We start from the raw sequence: 16849 nt of genomic DNA, 5'->3' as shown, positions 1-16849 counted from the left end.
TGCCCACCAGACCAAAAAAAAAAACCAAAAACACCTATCCCAGAAGTGAGCATTGCTCTAAGATGCTATGCGGATCCCAAAGACCCACTTCACTTACAACAGAGCCAGTAAATTGCACAGACAGTTAAGCCTGGCTGAGATGAATTTCTGTCACTGAGCAACCCAAGTTCCCTGACTAATATATTAACTTTTATACACTACAGTAAAATGCAGTCAAATGTTAAGACTACCTAACAGTATTTAATTCTCTCCCTCTGAGATGAAACTCAATTCCTCCAGAAAATCGAATGAAATTCTGGAATACTTTCAGCTAACAAGGCAGATGTACCCAAATGAGATATTCAGTAGAGAATTTGTTCATTTCATTATTTCAAACAAACTCATTTTTCCTGTCTAAAATAGAGCACCCATGCTAAGGGCGAACCTAAAAAAAGTCCTAACTTATTCAGTTATTCCATTCTGAGTTATTGCATCATTTCTATAAAAGGCAGAGCTCCCCCTAAAAGGAATATACAATATAGAAAATGGATTACTTGTGCAAATACAGAACCAAAATAGAAAAAAGATATTGGCAATACTGGCAAAATTCTTCCATTTCACATGTGTGCTGAACTTCTGGTATTTTCCCCAACCATATTTCATTGGTCAGAAACAATGAAAATACTGTACAAGTAACCATGCACACTAATCAAAGGTGCCACTGGACCTCCAAAGAAGACATTCAGATGGCTCACAGGCATGTGAAAAGATGTTCAACATCACTAAATATTAGAGAAATGCAAATAAAAACAGCAACGTATCACTTCAAACCTATCAAAATGGCTATCATCAAAAAGTCTAAAACTGCACATGTTGGTAAGTATATGGAGAAAAGGGAACCCTCCTACACTGCTGGTGAGAAGGTAATTTGGTGAAACCACTATGGAAAACAAACGAAGGCTACTTAAAAAAATAAAAACAGAACTGCCATATGATCCAGCAACTCCACTCCTGGGTATATTTCCAGAAAAACAGAAAATACTAATTTGAAAAGACAGATGCACCTCAAGGCTCATATCAGCACTACGTGCAACAGACATGACATGGAAACAATCCAAATGCCCATCAACAGCAAATTTGATTAAGAAGAGGAGGTTGGTACACACACACACACACACACAATGGAATATTACTCAGCCATAAAAAAAGAATGAACCACTGCCATTTGAAGCAACACTGATGGACCAAGAGAATATTATGCTTAGTGAAATAAGTCTGACAGAGAAAGACAAATACTATATGACATCACTTTCATGTAGAATCTAAAAAAACAATACAAATGAATGTATGTGCAAAACAGAAATAGAGTCACGGATATAGAAAACAAAGTTATGGTTGATAAAAAGGAGAGCGAGCAGAAAGGGACAAATTAGGAGTTTGAGATTAACAGATATAAATTACTATAGATGAAACAGATAAGCAACAAGAACTGCCACAAAGCTCAGGGGATTGTACTTATTATCTAGTAATAACCTATAATGGAAGATAATCTGTGAAAATACTAACTGAATCACTATGCTATATGCCTGAAACTAATACAATATTACAAATGAACTTACTTCAACTTAAAAAAAAGAAACAAGGAAAATGTTAGATAAAAATTTTTTTTTCTTAATTTTCCCCTTTGACTCATAACTTAAAGAAAGGCCAAAGCAGCCAAAAACTAGATAATTTAGATCCCACTCTGTATGGTGTCGTTTATACTATCAAGCACTTTAAAGAATACCCAACAGTTACATAAATGCACCTAACATTTTGAAGTGTAGATAACACCACTGGGAACATGCTATTCTTTCTAGTTTGCCATTTTTATTTTTAAAAAGCAGGTTTACTGAGATTTAACTAACATACAGCGAACTGTATATATTTAAATTTGGCAAAGTTGTGACTTAAATATATACTAGTGAAACCTTTGCCACAATCAATATAATGAATGTACAGCCCTGAAAGTTTCTTAAAGCCACTTTTCTTCTGAGATTTTTATACATAATTTCATAATATAATTGATTTATAATGTTGCATTTGTTTCTGTTGTACAGCAAAGTGTATCAGTTATACAAATATTCACTCTTTTATAGATTCTTTTCCCATATAGGTCATTACAGATTACTGCGTACAATTCCCTGTGCTATATAGTAGGTCCTTATTAGTTATCTATTTTATATATAGTAGAGGATTTTCAGGCTTTCCTGGTGGTTCGCGCCCTAACCAGGAAGGGCGCATGGCAATGCAGGTAACATGGGTTCAATCCCTGGGTCATGAAGATCCCCTGGAGAAGGAAATGGCAACACACTCCAATATTCTTGCCCAGGAAATCTCATGGAGAAAGGAGCCTGGCAGGTTCCATGGAATCACAAAGGAGTCAGACACGACTTAGCAGCTAAACAAGTATATATGTCAATCCCAGTTTCCCAGTTTATCTCTCCCTGCCTCCTTCCCCTCCCCTGATAACTGTAAGTTTGTTTTCTATATTCATGACTTTATTCCTGTTTTGTAAATAAGTTCATTTGTGCCACTTATTTTAAATTTCACATGTAAGCAATATCATATGCCTGTCTTTCTCTAACTTACTTCACTTAGTACGATAATCTCTAGATCTATCCATATCACTGCAAGCGGCATTACGTTGTTCTTCTTATGGCTGAGTAAGATTCCATTGTATATATGCACCACATCTTCTTTACCCATTCCTCTTTTGATGGACATTTAGGTTTCTATACTACTTTTATAATCCCACCATACTGTTAGGGGAAACATGCTGACTGAAACCCCCCATCCTGACCAGGAACCACAGTAACCATTGCATGAGTTACTTTACGACAGGAAGTCCTGGTAAGGAACATGGAACTGAAAAGTCAACACCAACTGGAAGAATTCGGGAAAGGTCAAAAGGAGATGCCATGTGTCCTATCACCTCCCAGAACTCTTCTCGTTTGGCATCCACGTTGGCTGAGCAACGAGTGCACCATCAGGAAGGGCCCTGCGTCAGAATGACCGGCCACAGACAATCTGGAAACTAATCCCATCACCATAAAACCAGAGGCTGTGTGCCCCATGACACAGTAGTCCTCCTGGGTTCCCTCACCCTCCTGCTCTCTGCCCAGACACCCCTTGCCAAAGAAGTCTCTTGCGTTCTCAGCACACCTGTCTCCTTGGACAATTCAATCCCGAGTGTTAGACAAGAGCACCCTTTCAGGACCTGGAAGGGGTGCCCACTCCTGCAACAATACCATTTCTCTGGCAACCACTGGTCTGCTTTCTGTCACTATAGATTTGCTTGTATTTTCTAGAATTGTATATAAATACAGTCATATAATATGTGTTTTCAAAGATTCGGGTATGACTTAGCGACCGAACAACTTAACAATATGGTATGTAGTCATTTAAGTATGGTATCTTCAACTTAACCCGATAGATTGGAGATCCATTCATGTTGTAGTGTGTCTCAAATGTTCATTCCTTCTTGTGGATGAACAGAAGGGCATCATGCGGATGTGTCACATTCTGTTTATCTGTTCACTAGAGATGGACATACAGACCCACTTAAACAAAAAATTACATGAACATTCATGCACAAGTCTTCAGATTAGCATATACTTTCACTTCCAGAAATAGCTGGATCATATAGTAAGTGCGTGTTTAATGTTTTAAAAAACCACCATACTGTTTTGCAAAGTGATTACATCTTTTGACGTTTTCACTAGTAGTGGATGAGATTCACTTTCTGTACGCCCTCACCAAGATTTGGTATGGTCAGTCCTGAAGTGTAATTTTAGCCACTCTAAGAAGTGGGAGACATATCAATAACCTCAAATATGCAGATAACACCACCCTTATGGCAGAAAGTGAAGAAGAACTAAAGAGCCTCTTGATGAAAGTGAAAGAGGAGAGTGAAAAAGTTGGCTTAAAGCTCAACATTCAGAAAACTAAGATCATGGCATCCGGTCCCATCACTTCATGGCAAACAGATGGGGAAACAGTAGAAACAGTGGCTGACTTTCTTTCTTTGGGGCTCCAAAATCACTGCAGATGGTGACTGCAGCCATGAAATAAAAAGATGCTCACTCCTTGGAAGGAAAGTTATGACCAACCTAGACAGCATATTAAAAAGCAGAGACATTGCTTTGCCAACAAAAGTCCATCTAGTTAAGGTTATGGTTTTTCCAGTAGTCATGTATGGATGTGAGAGTTGGACTGTGAAGAAAACTGAGTGCCGAAGAATTGATGCTTTTGAACTGTGGTGTTGGAGAAGACTCTTGAGAGTCCCTAGGATTGCAAGGAGATCCAACCAGTCCATCCTAAAGGAGATCAGTCCTGAATGTTCCCTGGAAGGACTGATGTTGAAGCTGAAACTCCAATACTTTGGCCACCTGATGTGAAGAGCTGACTCATTTGAAAAGACCCTGATGCTGGGAAAGATTGAGGGTGGGAGGAGAAGGGGACGACAGAGGATGAGATGCTTGGATGGCATCACCGACACAATGGACATGAGTTTAGGTAGACTCTGGGAGTTGGTGATGGACAGGAAAGCCTGGCGTTCTGCAGTCCATGGGACAGCAAAGAGTCAGACACGACTGAGCAACTGAACTGAACTGAAGAAGTGTACAGTGTGGTATGCATCATTTCTATCAATTAAACTAAAAAAAGCTAAAGTGCAAAGAGCTAATAGCTGTCTGTACAAGTAATGGATTTCTTCTTACTAGAGATACAAACTAAGGACTAAAAACTAAATGATAAGGAAACTATAGAAGAATTTCATGTCTTAGGTGAACAAAATATCCTTTAAGTTTTCATTTATGATACACATCATGATTTTGTCAACTGCAAAAAACTTGGTAATTATAGCCAAAGAAATAATTTTTAGAGAAGGCTCATAAATCAAAGCAATTCTTAGGATTAACATATACACACTATTATATATAAAGTAGATAACCAACTATATATAATTCCTACAGTATAGCACAGGGAACTATATTCTATATTCAATGATAAACCATAATGGAAAAGAACATGATAAAGAATGTATACATATATACATATGTGTGTGTGTGTCTAACTGAATCACTTTGCAGTCAGTACATCTGAAACTAACACAACATTGCAAATGAACTATACCTCAATTTTAAAAACAATTCAGATAGAAAAACAGACCTTGTTTAAGGAAGAAGTAATACACCTTTATTTTGAAACATACTTTGTCAGGGTTTCCAGAGACCAAAAAGTCTATTATGAACAAAACAAATTCAAGGTATAAGCTGTTACTGTTGTTCTTGTGCATTTGGTAAGTCGTGTCCAACTCTGCTACCCCATGGATTGTAGCATGTCAGGCTTCCCTGTCCTTCACCATCTCCTAGTTTGCTCAAATTCATGCCCATTGAGTCAGTGATGCTATCTAACCATCTCACCCTGTGCCACCCTCTTCTCCTTTTACCTTCAAAGGTATAAATTATTTGCTATTAAACTGTATACACAGACTCTCGTATCCATATATAAAGTCTTCTGGTTCAGGACACCCAGTTTCCCATCACTGTTGCGGTTTCACTCACTTCCCTCAACACTCCAAACTCAGCGCCCACGAATACACTCAGGAAATCACTTCTTTTGTTCTTCCTTCCACCCTTCTGGCAAAGTTTCTGCCTAATTTGCTCTCATTGCATCTCACGATCCATTCTTTCCTCTCCAGTCCTTTATATTCCAGCTACTGGAGAAGAACAAAATGTATGTGCAGATTAGGTCTGTGACCAACAGTCCCTGCCCTCTGTGACACCCTGTTTCATAGGAAGCATGCAATACTCTGTGTCTAGATCCACTCCAACAATCAAGAAATGCTCATCCTTCAAGAGTCACCTCAAATTTCACTTACACACATGTACAAACTTGAACACTGCTCCTCTAAGTCTCCACACGGTTCATGATCCTTTTACTGTTCTGACTTTGCCAAATAATGATGCTGCATCTGGAATTGTACACTATGGATGGGATGTGCTTCAGGTTGATAAAGAACTACCCTATGGCCAATAGCAGAGCAGGGTTATCTCTTTTCAAGGATAGATGGTTTATGTTTTCAGATCTGCTCCGAGGATTCTTTTAATGAATCATCACCCACACACTATCGTGGATACACTATGAATGAGCCTCAAAGAGCTGGGTTCTTCAGGATAATAACGAATGCCTGGCATTTGTATTTACTCTCAAAGAGATGATCATGCCCATATGATTCCCCTTAATGTACACACAATTATCTTTCTTAATATTTATTTGCCCACTCCAGGTCTTAGTTGAACATGCAGGATCTAGTTCACTGAGACCAGGTATCCAATTCACACGCCCTGCAGTGGGAGCACAGAGTCTTACTAGCCTCTGCACCACCAGCAAAGCCCCACAATTATCTTGATGGAGAACAGGACCAGGAAGGTGTAAAACCTTGATCATCTGGAATATCGTCCAGACACATGGGACTTTACAGACACAGAACTACTGGTGCAGCCAGGTTTCATTAATTTCTCACAATCACCAGCTTCTATGCTGAGCACTAAGGATGCAAAGAGAGATCAGAGAAACTGCCTCAGGAAACACATTTTCTGGATGGAATGACCTCAACACAGATATAAATAAACTTTGCAAAAGTACTGGATATTCCATAAGAGAAGGAGATGATTAAATCATGGAAAAAAATAAAAGACGTGTTTTTGAACATTAAAGATGCAATCTAAGAAGGTAAGGTTAAAGGACACTCAATTTTCAGGATCATGTTGGCCAAGAAGGCAAGAAGAAAGAAGATAATCATTTCTTTTGCTTAATTGTAAAAATAAAGATGGATGAGCCTACAAACAACATTTATATACCAATACCCAAAAAAGAGAAAACAGGAGCTGGTTTATAGTATAGATGAATTCCCCTAAACCAAAGAGAGCAGCAAAAGGCCAGAAATGCAATCTAAAGATGACTGAGTCCCAAAGCCCTAAGAGAGAAATGAGACCATGGTCACTCACTCCCAGGCAGGGTCCAGTCACAAAAAAATATCGTTTTAAACCTCGGGGGAGGAAAATGTCTTAGATATGTGAGGAAGGCCTAGAATGAATCAGAAGAGAAGACCAGAAGAGTACGTGGGCAGTGAACAGAGAAAGAAACAGAGCAGTTCGAGTCCAGCTCCCCTCCAGCGTCTGGTCTTGGCACCTTTCGCATCTAGAATGATCTCCAAAGTCTCCTCAGCTTCTACACTTTACTGACTGTATAAATTCCCCATAGCTACTAGGAAAAGTCTGAGTATATCTTAAAAACTTGCCAAGTATCACTGAATGACAGGCTTACTTTCCATAAGTAGTAGTTAACATTCTGATAGCAATTTAAAAATTTTTTAATTACAAATCCAATGGGAAGGTGAGGGTTGACTAATACACAATAGAGTGGAGATCTGACTCACAGGCCCTCCTGAGAGGCTAAGTAATGACAGAAAAAGGAGCAGTTTCATGGGTATGTTTCAAGACAATATTATCAGCCAGTAAGTTTACTGGGTACCAAAAATCCCCGGACACAAGAGAGAAGGGAAGAGAGAGAGGGTCGGGAGAGGTACTGCAGGAGACATGGCCTCTGCCCTCCAAAAGCTTAAGTGTGAATATGAAGCTGGAATTGACATGATGAGGTATTAACACTTCAATGAAACAGCAATAATTCAGGAGTTTGAAGGAAACGACACTTCAGGACACACACATCACAGAAAGAATGGGATTTAATGGAAGAAGGACTTCCTTGGAATATGTGATTAAAAGGTTAGAACAAGCATATCCAAATCAATACCTAGAAGACAGCGGGTAGATCACAATGATCTAAACTAAACTAAACTAAACTAAACTAAAACTGATATTAGAAATGTATTCGGCCATATGACAAGGGTCTTGGAAGCTTAGACCTCATAGTGCGGTGTTAAGCTACTGCAGTGTGAGCTAGTTTTCACAGAAATCTAGGTTTTTAATTTCATGTGATCAAAAGAAAGTACCGATATTAGCAGTAAGGAATAGAATAATACCATTTGCAGCAACATACATAGACCTATAGATTATCATACTAAGTGATGTAAACCAGAGAAAGACAAATCATATACCACTTGTATGCAGGAATCTAAAAAAAAAATGACACAAGTGAACTTAAGAATGAGAAATAGACTCACAGACATAGAAAAGAAACACAGTTACCAAAGGGGCAAGGAGTGATAAATTAGGAGTCTGGGATTTAAATATACATACTACTACATACATATGTGTGTGTGTGTGTGTGTATACATATAATAGATAACAAAAAAGGACCTACTATATAGCTATATAGCTCTAGAAATTATACTCAATATCTTATAACAACCTATAATGGGAAAGAATGTAAAAAAGAAATACATATACATATATATGTGTGTGTGTGTGTGTGTGTAACTGAATTGCTTTGCTATACACGTGAAAAACATTGAAAATCAACTCTATTTCAAAAAAATTTAAAACAACAACAAAAAACAGGAATAGAAATACCAATAGACTCTGCTATACAGAGTTCAAGGAGAACCCTGGTCCCACTTCTTCAAGAGATAAACTTTATATTTATAAATTTCCCAGTAAGGCTGTTCAATTTTAATTTACTTTCCAATCCCTTTCTTTTTGTAACCATCCATTTTATAGGTACTTAACTAATGTCTCCTACCATGGAGCCATGAGAGCCAAACCTCTGCATTTTCTATTTTTAACAAAGAAAACACCTAAAGATAAAGAGCAGAGATTTGCTTGGTCAGTGGAGTTCTTTGCTCTCCACGTGGCACACTTAGAAGACTAAAGATTTAAAACACATGAAATAAGGCTCCAAAAATAATTTGTTCATTGCTTCAAAGTATGTATTCCTAATGAATAACTTGCTCACAGTTTCAAAGTATTCCTAATTGAACTGTGGTGTTGGAGAAGACTCTTGAGAGTCCCTTGGACAGCAAGGAGATCAAACCAGTCAATCATAAAGGAAATCAACCCTGAATATTCATTGGAAGGACTGATGCTGAAACTGAAGCTCCAATACTGTGACCACCTAACACAAAGAGTCGACTCATTAGAAAAGACACTGATGCTGGGAAAGATTGAAGGCAGGAGGAAAAGGGGACAACAGAGGGCGAGATGGTTGGATGGCATCACTGACTCGATGGACATGAGTTTGAGCAAGCTCTGGGAGACAGTGAAGGATGGGGAAGCCTGGCGTGCTATAGTCCATGGGGTCACAAACAGCTGGATACGACCAAGAGACTGAACAACAACAACAACAAAAATTAATACAGTTAAGAAGGCTATTAAAGAAAAAGTAACTACTATGATCAATGACATCATATGGGTATGGACACCATGTGGGAACTTAAAAGGAATTTGAGATTCTCTAAGGATTCTGAAGTCATATGTCACACACTGTGTAAGCAATTAAGACAACCTTTACTCAGGAGAATATGATCTGATCCATATTCAAGCAGGCAATTTTCTAAGCAACTTGAACCCTTTACCTGAGAAGCTAGGCCTATTTTAATTTTTATTCTGTGAGTTAAGTAAAATTGAACCTTATCAATTCAATCTGAATTTGAATTAATATAAAGTTATACCTAGGGATAAAAACTTTAAAAAACACATGTGTGGCTAAAGCATTTTAATGAGTATCCTTTCAGATGTATTGAAATCTCAACATCAACATGCAAAATAAATCATCACCCTGGTGGTTTTCACTTTTGATCAACAAAGAAGAGTCATAGATGGGTGGGTAGCACAGGCTCCTCTCTATCAACCTTTTTATGTAATGACAGAAGAATATACAGTGTAAGAAAAATCTCAGTGGTGTGATCCATTTATATAAAGATCTCTGAACAAGATACCAACTTAGAAAATGTGCCGGTATTTAGAAACAAGTAGAGGAAAAGGTTGCTTCAACAGGAAAAGGATAATTTGAGCACTGCTCCCTGGTGGCTCAGACGGTAAAGCGTTTGCCTGCAATGTAGGAGACCCGGGTTCAATCCCTGGGTTGGGAAGATCCCCTGGAGAAGGAAATGGCAACCCACTCCAGTACTCTTGCCCGGAAAATTCCATGGACTGAGGAGCCTGGTAGGCTACAGTCCGTGGGGTCGCAAAGAGTCGGACATGACTGAGTCACTTCATTTTCAAGGTTAGAGAGACATACACGCACGTGTGGAGGTATTTCTGTAGGTGCATGTGCATGTTACTGAGGTATAACTCACACAGAATAAAGTGCACAAACCTCAGATATGTGGTTCAGTGATTTTTACACATGTACACACCCAGGAAACCACCAAGATAGAGACAATTATTAATACTTCAGAAGATTCTACCTGTGCTCTCTCCCAGGTCAAACCATAATCTGACTTCTATCACCAAAGTGTGATTTTTGCCTTCTCTTGATCAGCATAAAGGGAATCATGCAACATGTACACATTTGTGTCTGGCTTCTTTGCTTGAACAGTAAGACAGTAAAATTCATTCATGTTGCTGCATGCTGCAATAGTTTCTTCTTTTTAATCACTGAGAATATACCATCATGAGTTTATCCATTCTACTATGGACAGACATTTGGGTTGTTTCTAGTTTGGAGTTACTACAAATTAACCTATTAACATTCTTCTACACATATATATTTTGGGGGACACAGGCATTGCATTCAGTTTTCTTAAATGTGTACTTAGGAGTGGCATTGCTACGTCATCAGTAAGCCATTTGCTTGACTTTTGTAGAGTTAATCTGCTAATCAGTATTTCTCCTGAAATATTAATGGGAAAGCAAATCACTTTCAACATGCAGAATGATTTGTTTAGCTATTTCTTCTTTTATATCATATGCATTTAAAGTAAAGTTATATAGCACCTAGTGCAATGACTATTCCAAGACAAATAGCAGAATCATTTGGGAAACCTTTGAAAAATATTCTTTTATGTCCCCATCCTCTGCCAAACAAAACCCTATCAATAAATGAGAATTGTGAATACTGCTTCATCACTTCAATCAAAAACTGTAAATATAATGAATGGGTTAAAGAGACAGTTCTTGAGAAAATAAAAAAAGTGTTATGCAAGTGTAAGGTATTATTTTATCTAATTTTAATTTGTTTAAATTAGTTTCACCTAGAAGTAATTCACTAATTTTTTTAATACTTGTTTCACTCTTGATGCATTTCAAATGAAGAAAACAGTTCTTGATTGAATATGGCAATCATTGCAAAGAAAATCTGCAAATTAAAGCCATAATGGTGTTTTTAGAATTGAATGCTTTTCCAAGAGCACTGATACAGAGCACCCCCCACCCCCAAACAACCACATCATCAGAAATGGGAAAATAAAATAACAAAGCAGAAAACTCATCTGAGATGAGAAGGTGAAGATTAAGCCTCCTTTCAAAATATGACATTCTGAAATTTGTCACCTCAAAGTCATATACTTTATACGGTAATGGTTCATGTAGACTCAGGGCCTCGTGAAAAACTTCTCTACAGCAGACTATTAAATTCTGGTGTCAGGTAAACAGACAAAAAGAGCGCCAAACCATCTTTGTCTCCTACCAAAAATAAGTGCAAGCTATAAAGAACTTAAATTTCAAAGAGGTCATGTGGGCAGGCCTGAATACAGAGAACCAGGAATTACCTTTTTTTTACCTATGTAAAAAAATTACCTATATTTTACCTATGTAAAATATACCTGACATAAAACTAACATCAGAGAAGATAAAGCTGAAGGCTTATAGGGAGTAGACATGAGGACTACATGAAGGAAGGAAGGAAGGAAGACATGAATAAACTCCTACAGGGTCTCTGCTGGTTTCTCTTCTGGCCATGAAACCAGCAGTGTCTGTCTTGTGAACCTTAGGAGTCAAGTAGTTTCTATACAATATTAAAAAGACTTACTTAGAAGCAGACTGTTAATAGAATCATTAAACTGGAGCTGGAAATTTAAGACGGCATCCAAGCAAGCTTTTTCTTCAAAGTGAAGAGAGCTCTGCCCAGCACCAGCTCATGTTTTAATGGATGAGAAACCTGTATGTGGGTCAAGACGCAACAGTTAGAACCCTGTATGGAACAACTGATTGGTTTAGGATTGAGAAAGGAGTACCACAGGGCTGTCTGCTGTCACCCAGTTTGTTTAACCTATATGCTGAGCACATCATGAGAAATGCCAGGCTGGATGAGTTACTAGCTGGGATCAAAATACATGGGAGAAACTTCAACAACCTCAGATATGCAGATGGTACCACTCTAATGGCAGAAAGTGAAGAGAAACCAAAGAGCCTCTTGATGAAGGTGAAAGAGGAGAATGAAAGAGCCGGCTTAAGACTAAATGTTAAAAAAACCTAAGATCATAGCATCTGGCCCCATTACTGCATGGCAAATAGAAGGGGAAATCATGGAAGTAGAGACAGATTTCCTCTTCTTGGGCTTTAAAATCACTGCAAATGGTGACTGTAGCCATGAAATCAGAAGACGTTTGATTCTTGGCAGGAAAGCTATGACCCCTAGACAGTGTGTTGAAAAGCAGAGACATTACTCTGCTGACAAAGGTCTGTACAATAAAGGCGATGGTCTTCCCAGTGGTCACATACAATTTTAAAGGCTGGACCATGAAGAAGGCAAAGCACCAAAGAATTGATGCCTTCGAACTGTGGTGCTGGCGACGACTCCTGAGAGTCCCTTGGACAGCAAGGGCATCAATCTGAAGGGAAATCAATCCTGAAATACTCACGGGAAGAACTGATGCTGAAGCTGAAACTCCAGTATTTTGGTCATCTGATGTGAACAGCTGATTCACTGGAAAAGTCCCTGATGCTGGGAAAGATTGAGGGCAGAAAGAACAGAGGGAGTCAGAGGACGAGCTGGCTGGATGGCATCACTGATGCAATGGACATGAACGTGGGCAAACTTCAGGAGATGGTGAGGGACAGAGAGGCCTGGCATGCTGCAGTCCATGCGGTCGCAAAAGAGGCTAGGTCCTATGCCACACGACTGGGCAACTGAACAACAATGGAAAGACCAAATGCTTATTATACCATCAAAATGGGTATCCAGTGTCAAGAAGGGAGAAGAGAAAAGGTCAACAGTATATCCCCGTTGGACTTCTCTGGTGGTCCAGTGGTTAAGAGCCTGCACTTTCAATGCAGGGAACATTCAAAACAGGTTCAATTCCTGTTTGGGGACCTAAGATCCCAAATTCTGTGTGGTGTGGCCAAACAAAAAATAAAGGTATATTCCTCTTGTCTGAAAGGGATGCTGAAGCAAAACAAGAACCCACCATTTACCTGATGGAATCAGTGATTAGACTGCATATTTCTCTCCCTGGACTATTCCAAAAATTCCAAGGATTCCTTCATTATTTGTGGTGCCCTTTCCTTAAAGCAAAACAAAGCACCCTGAAACCTTTCATATACAATGTGTCAACTTTAGAAACTGTAGTCTCCTTTGTAAACTACACCAATTCCTCATGATGAATCTTTCAACAAATGCTGAGTCTTTCTTCACAAAACGAACATCTGCTCCCTAAAATGATCACCTTTTTCATCCCAAAGGTTCACGTTCTCACAACCTTGGACACTTGATACTTTCAAGGCCCATCTTAAACACCAAAATGAAGCTTCAAATTTAACACTGCTTTCATCCTCGGTGATTCCAAATCACAGTTAAAGAAATAAAAAGCCTGGCTCTTCTCTTTCAATCAATATAATTCCCTAAGAGTTCAACCCTCAAAACATTCACATAAAATATTAGCTTTATATATTTAGAAGAGATAAACTTAACCAGCAAGGTGATCAATCAATTTTCAATTACATTTGGCATCTGGAGAAGATGATGGTGCATGTTCTTACAACTGACATTAGTCATCAAATGAGGGGCTTCACACTTCAAGGATTCCACAACGCCGCACCAACCCCCTGGCTATGTAAATCAGCACCATGAATCACCAATAAAAGTAAAACTTTTTCTTTTAATAACAATCCACCTAGACACCCCACATTGTTACAATTTAAAATGAACACACATAGGGGTATTTTAAATGCTCCATTTAAAGCCAAATAGATGGCTACAATTACCTAAAGATCTGCAATTGATCAGATTCATAAAAAATACATTTTTAAAAGGATTTTCTATAGAAGATACCAATGAAAATATATAATGTGTGTATGTGTATGCCTATAAATAGACCTCTCTCTTTGTAAGTTCACCTTTAAAATTTTTAGCATGGGCTATAAAATTCAGAGTAGAACTCTTAGCACTCTGATTTAACTGATAATGACCCTTTCTTTATGCTCTTAGAACAAATGGCTAAAGCAAATATTCCAAAGCACAAATTTCAGCATGAAATTCAGTTCACACATTATTATGGATACTTACTACATCAAACTTCTGAGTGATGTTCCCCTGGACATCAAGTAAATAAACCTTGCCATAATGTGTGCCCAGTGCCAAGAACTGTAAGAAGAACAGAGGGGTAGAGGGGTCAGTTTCTTAATGGACCATCCATACAGTTAGCAATTAAATCATCTGCAAAGTCAAGACACTTAATGTGTAAGTGATCTGCAATGCCGTGGAAGATACACACTCTTTCAAGAAGGCTTGTTTCCAGCTTCAAGGAAATCGCAGAACAGGACCTATTTTATTGTGATCTCGCTAGCTAGCTGTCAGAATGACTCATGAGGACCCCCATCTGCTGACAACTAATGGTGCGCATGCAGTCTGTACACAATGCCTGATGGACTGAGGCAGCAAATTAAAGGGTATTTGTGAAAGCACGATCAACCTATGGTTGAACTCAGTGTTTGAAGAGAATGATTAAGAAACTACCCTTCATTTACAGCAAATGTGTAAATCTGTGCTATCACTTAAGTTCAACACACACACACACAGACATGCACACACACAACAAAGTCTTCTTTTGTAGAAAGGAAAATCCATGCCACATCGAGAGATGCAAAAACTCTGATGTACTTACACTATTATCATGAGAACACCTCACTAAAAGTAAATGATATTGTCAATGTTCATTTTCGAATGCAAAAAAGAAAAAAATCCTTTGCTGTCACACAAATAACTGCTGAGCTACATATTCATGGTATGACACAAAACACTAGCTCATAACTCCCACGGCTACTTAATTCTTTGTACTAACCCTAAAGAAACGAGAAGAAACTTTAGAACTACCTGAAATAAGACATGAGATTTCTCTTGCCTTTTATTTCTCTAAGCAGTCCTCAAAGAGTTCCAAAGTCTCTGTATTTCATTGCATGTGAGCCTGCCTCATCGCAACCTAGAACAAAATGCTCAGATTTACAGGCACTACTGAGCCTTTCAGTCAAGCAGCACCATCTTGAAAAAATAACCTTACAGAAAGTCAAGATTTAAAAGGATTTCTTGAAATGGAATTGCTGAAAATGAAATTTCAGATCAGGTGCTTAAAATATGAAGCCACATTAAAGAGTCACCAAAAGGGAAAGAAGGGGTTCATTAGAAATTCAGCCCCTCCAATGCCTTTCACTCCTGCAAGGTTGCCTTTTTTCAGAAAGAAAAAAAAAAGTCCCCCGGGTAAAAAATCAATACTGGTTAATAAAACATCAGGTGTGCAGACATAACTAGGTGTGACGATTCCGCTGCACAGGCCTGCCTGAATGCACCAGGTGCCAGGCCGATTACTCATCCAGGGCAGACAGCGGGCCTGGTGAAAACAGGATGCCGGGGCCCTGGGAAGAGAAGGGGAAAGAGCTAACTCTGCGGGGAGAGGAGCCTGAATATTTAAACCAAACAGGGCTGTTTCCTCCCAAGCAAAAGAACATTCTAATCAGAAATAGAGGACTCAGAGGAGTGTGATTTTTTCTCTGTAGTGACACTCCAACAATATCTGAAGAGAAAAACACCACATAATACTAGCTACAAACAGACAATACTTCATTCTGAGGCATCTGGGGCCCAAGAATGGGTTTTAAAGCACACTACACCCAAGTGCTAGATGGTATTGACTCTCCTCATAAATACTGTATTTATTGATAGTTTGCTGAAAACTAAGGGGCTTGGATTCTTAAAATACTTTAATACTGGGTCACTCTCTGATAGCCCTTTGAAGGCCATTCTTGAACTTCCAATTATATTTTATCAAAATTTAAAGGTACCATGCAGAGTACTTTATCCAAATAGGAATTCCTTCCCCCTTCTTTTTTTTTCAAAATCACTAATTTCTTTTGTTTAATGTTTAAGATAGGAAATATAAAATAATTATTTTAACATTAAAGTTTCAACCTAAAACTGTAATTACTTTAGCAGATCTCTGGAGGAAAAATGGACCCGTTTTTATGACAAGCTACTTTTTGCTTAGAAAAACATTTCATCCTTTGGATGAGACAAACTATTGTTGCTTTCTTTTAGAAAGAAAGAACTATGGGCTGGTAAAACAATCAAATTTGATATGGCAATTGTGTAGTTCTTTAAAAATTTAAACATCAACAGCTATTAATGAGTCATACTTTCATTTGCTAGTGGTTTTGACTATTTGAAGTAGCGGTTAAAAAATGCATAATTGGCCACAAATCACAAACAATATAAATCTTTTAAATATGATCCTCCTTCCAGATATGAAAAGCTTTGCACTTTTGGAACTACCAAATTTTTTTTTTCCTTCTAACCTAAGAATCCAGCATGGGCAAAGAATAAACTTAATTAGCTCCTTTCGGATTTAAACACAGAAACCTGATTCATAAACTAGCATTTGGGCATCCAATTCTTCGGAAGCATCCGCTAACATAACTGCTTTCACTGAATAATTAGA

The 16849-nt window shown here is 38.3% G+C and overlaps 1 protein-coding gene across 2 annotated transcripts in view; it reads right to left on the bottom strand.

Annotated features, from left to right (window-relative positions):
- The window catches only part of VPS41 (VPS41 subunit of HOPS complex), a 196849-nt gene that overhangs the window by 132376 nt on the left and 47624 nt on the right, over positions 1–16849 (bottom strand). Inside the window, exon 4 of one of the 2 annotated variants that reach the window (XM_065938976.1) lies at positions 14428–14505. The exons of the other annotated variant lie outside the window; for it this stretch is intronic. Coding sequence (XP_065795048.1) covers positions 14428–14505 — 78 coding nt within the window. The remainder of the gene's footprint in view (positions 1–14427; positions 14506–16849) is intronic. 2 annotated transcript variants of the gene reach the window in all.

This window comes from Muntiacus reevesi, chromosome 6 (genome assembly GCF_963930625.1).
Source record: "Muntiacus reevesi chromosome 6, mMunRee1.1, whole genome shotgun sequence".
In the NCBI taxonomy this organism is placed as follows: Eukaryota; Metazoa; Chordata; class Mammalia; order Artiodactyla; family Cervidae; genus Muntiacus; species Muntiacus reevesi.
The sequence above is the reverse complement of the archived record's forward strand: the minus strand, read 5'-3'. Positions and strand labels throughout refer to the sequence as shown.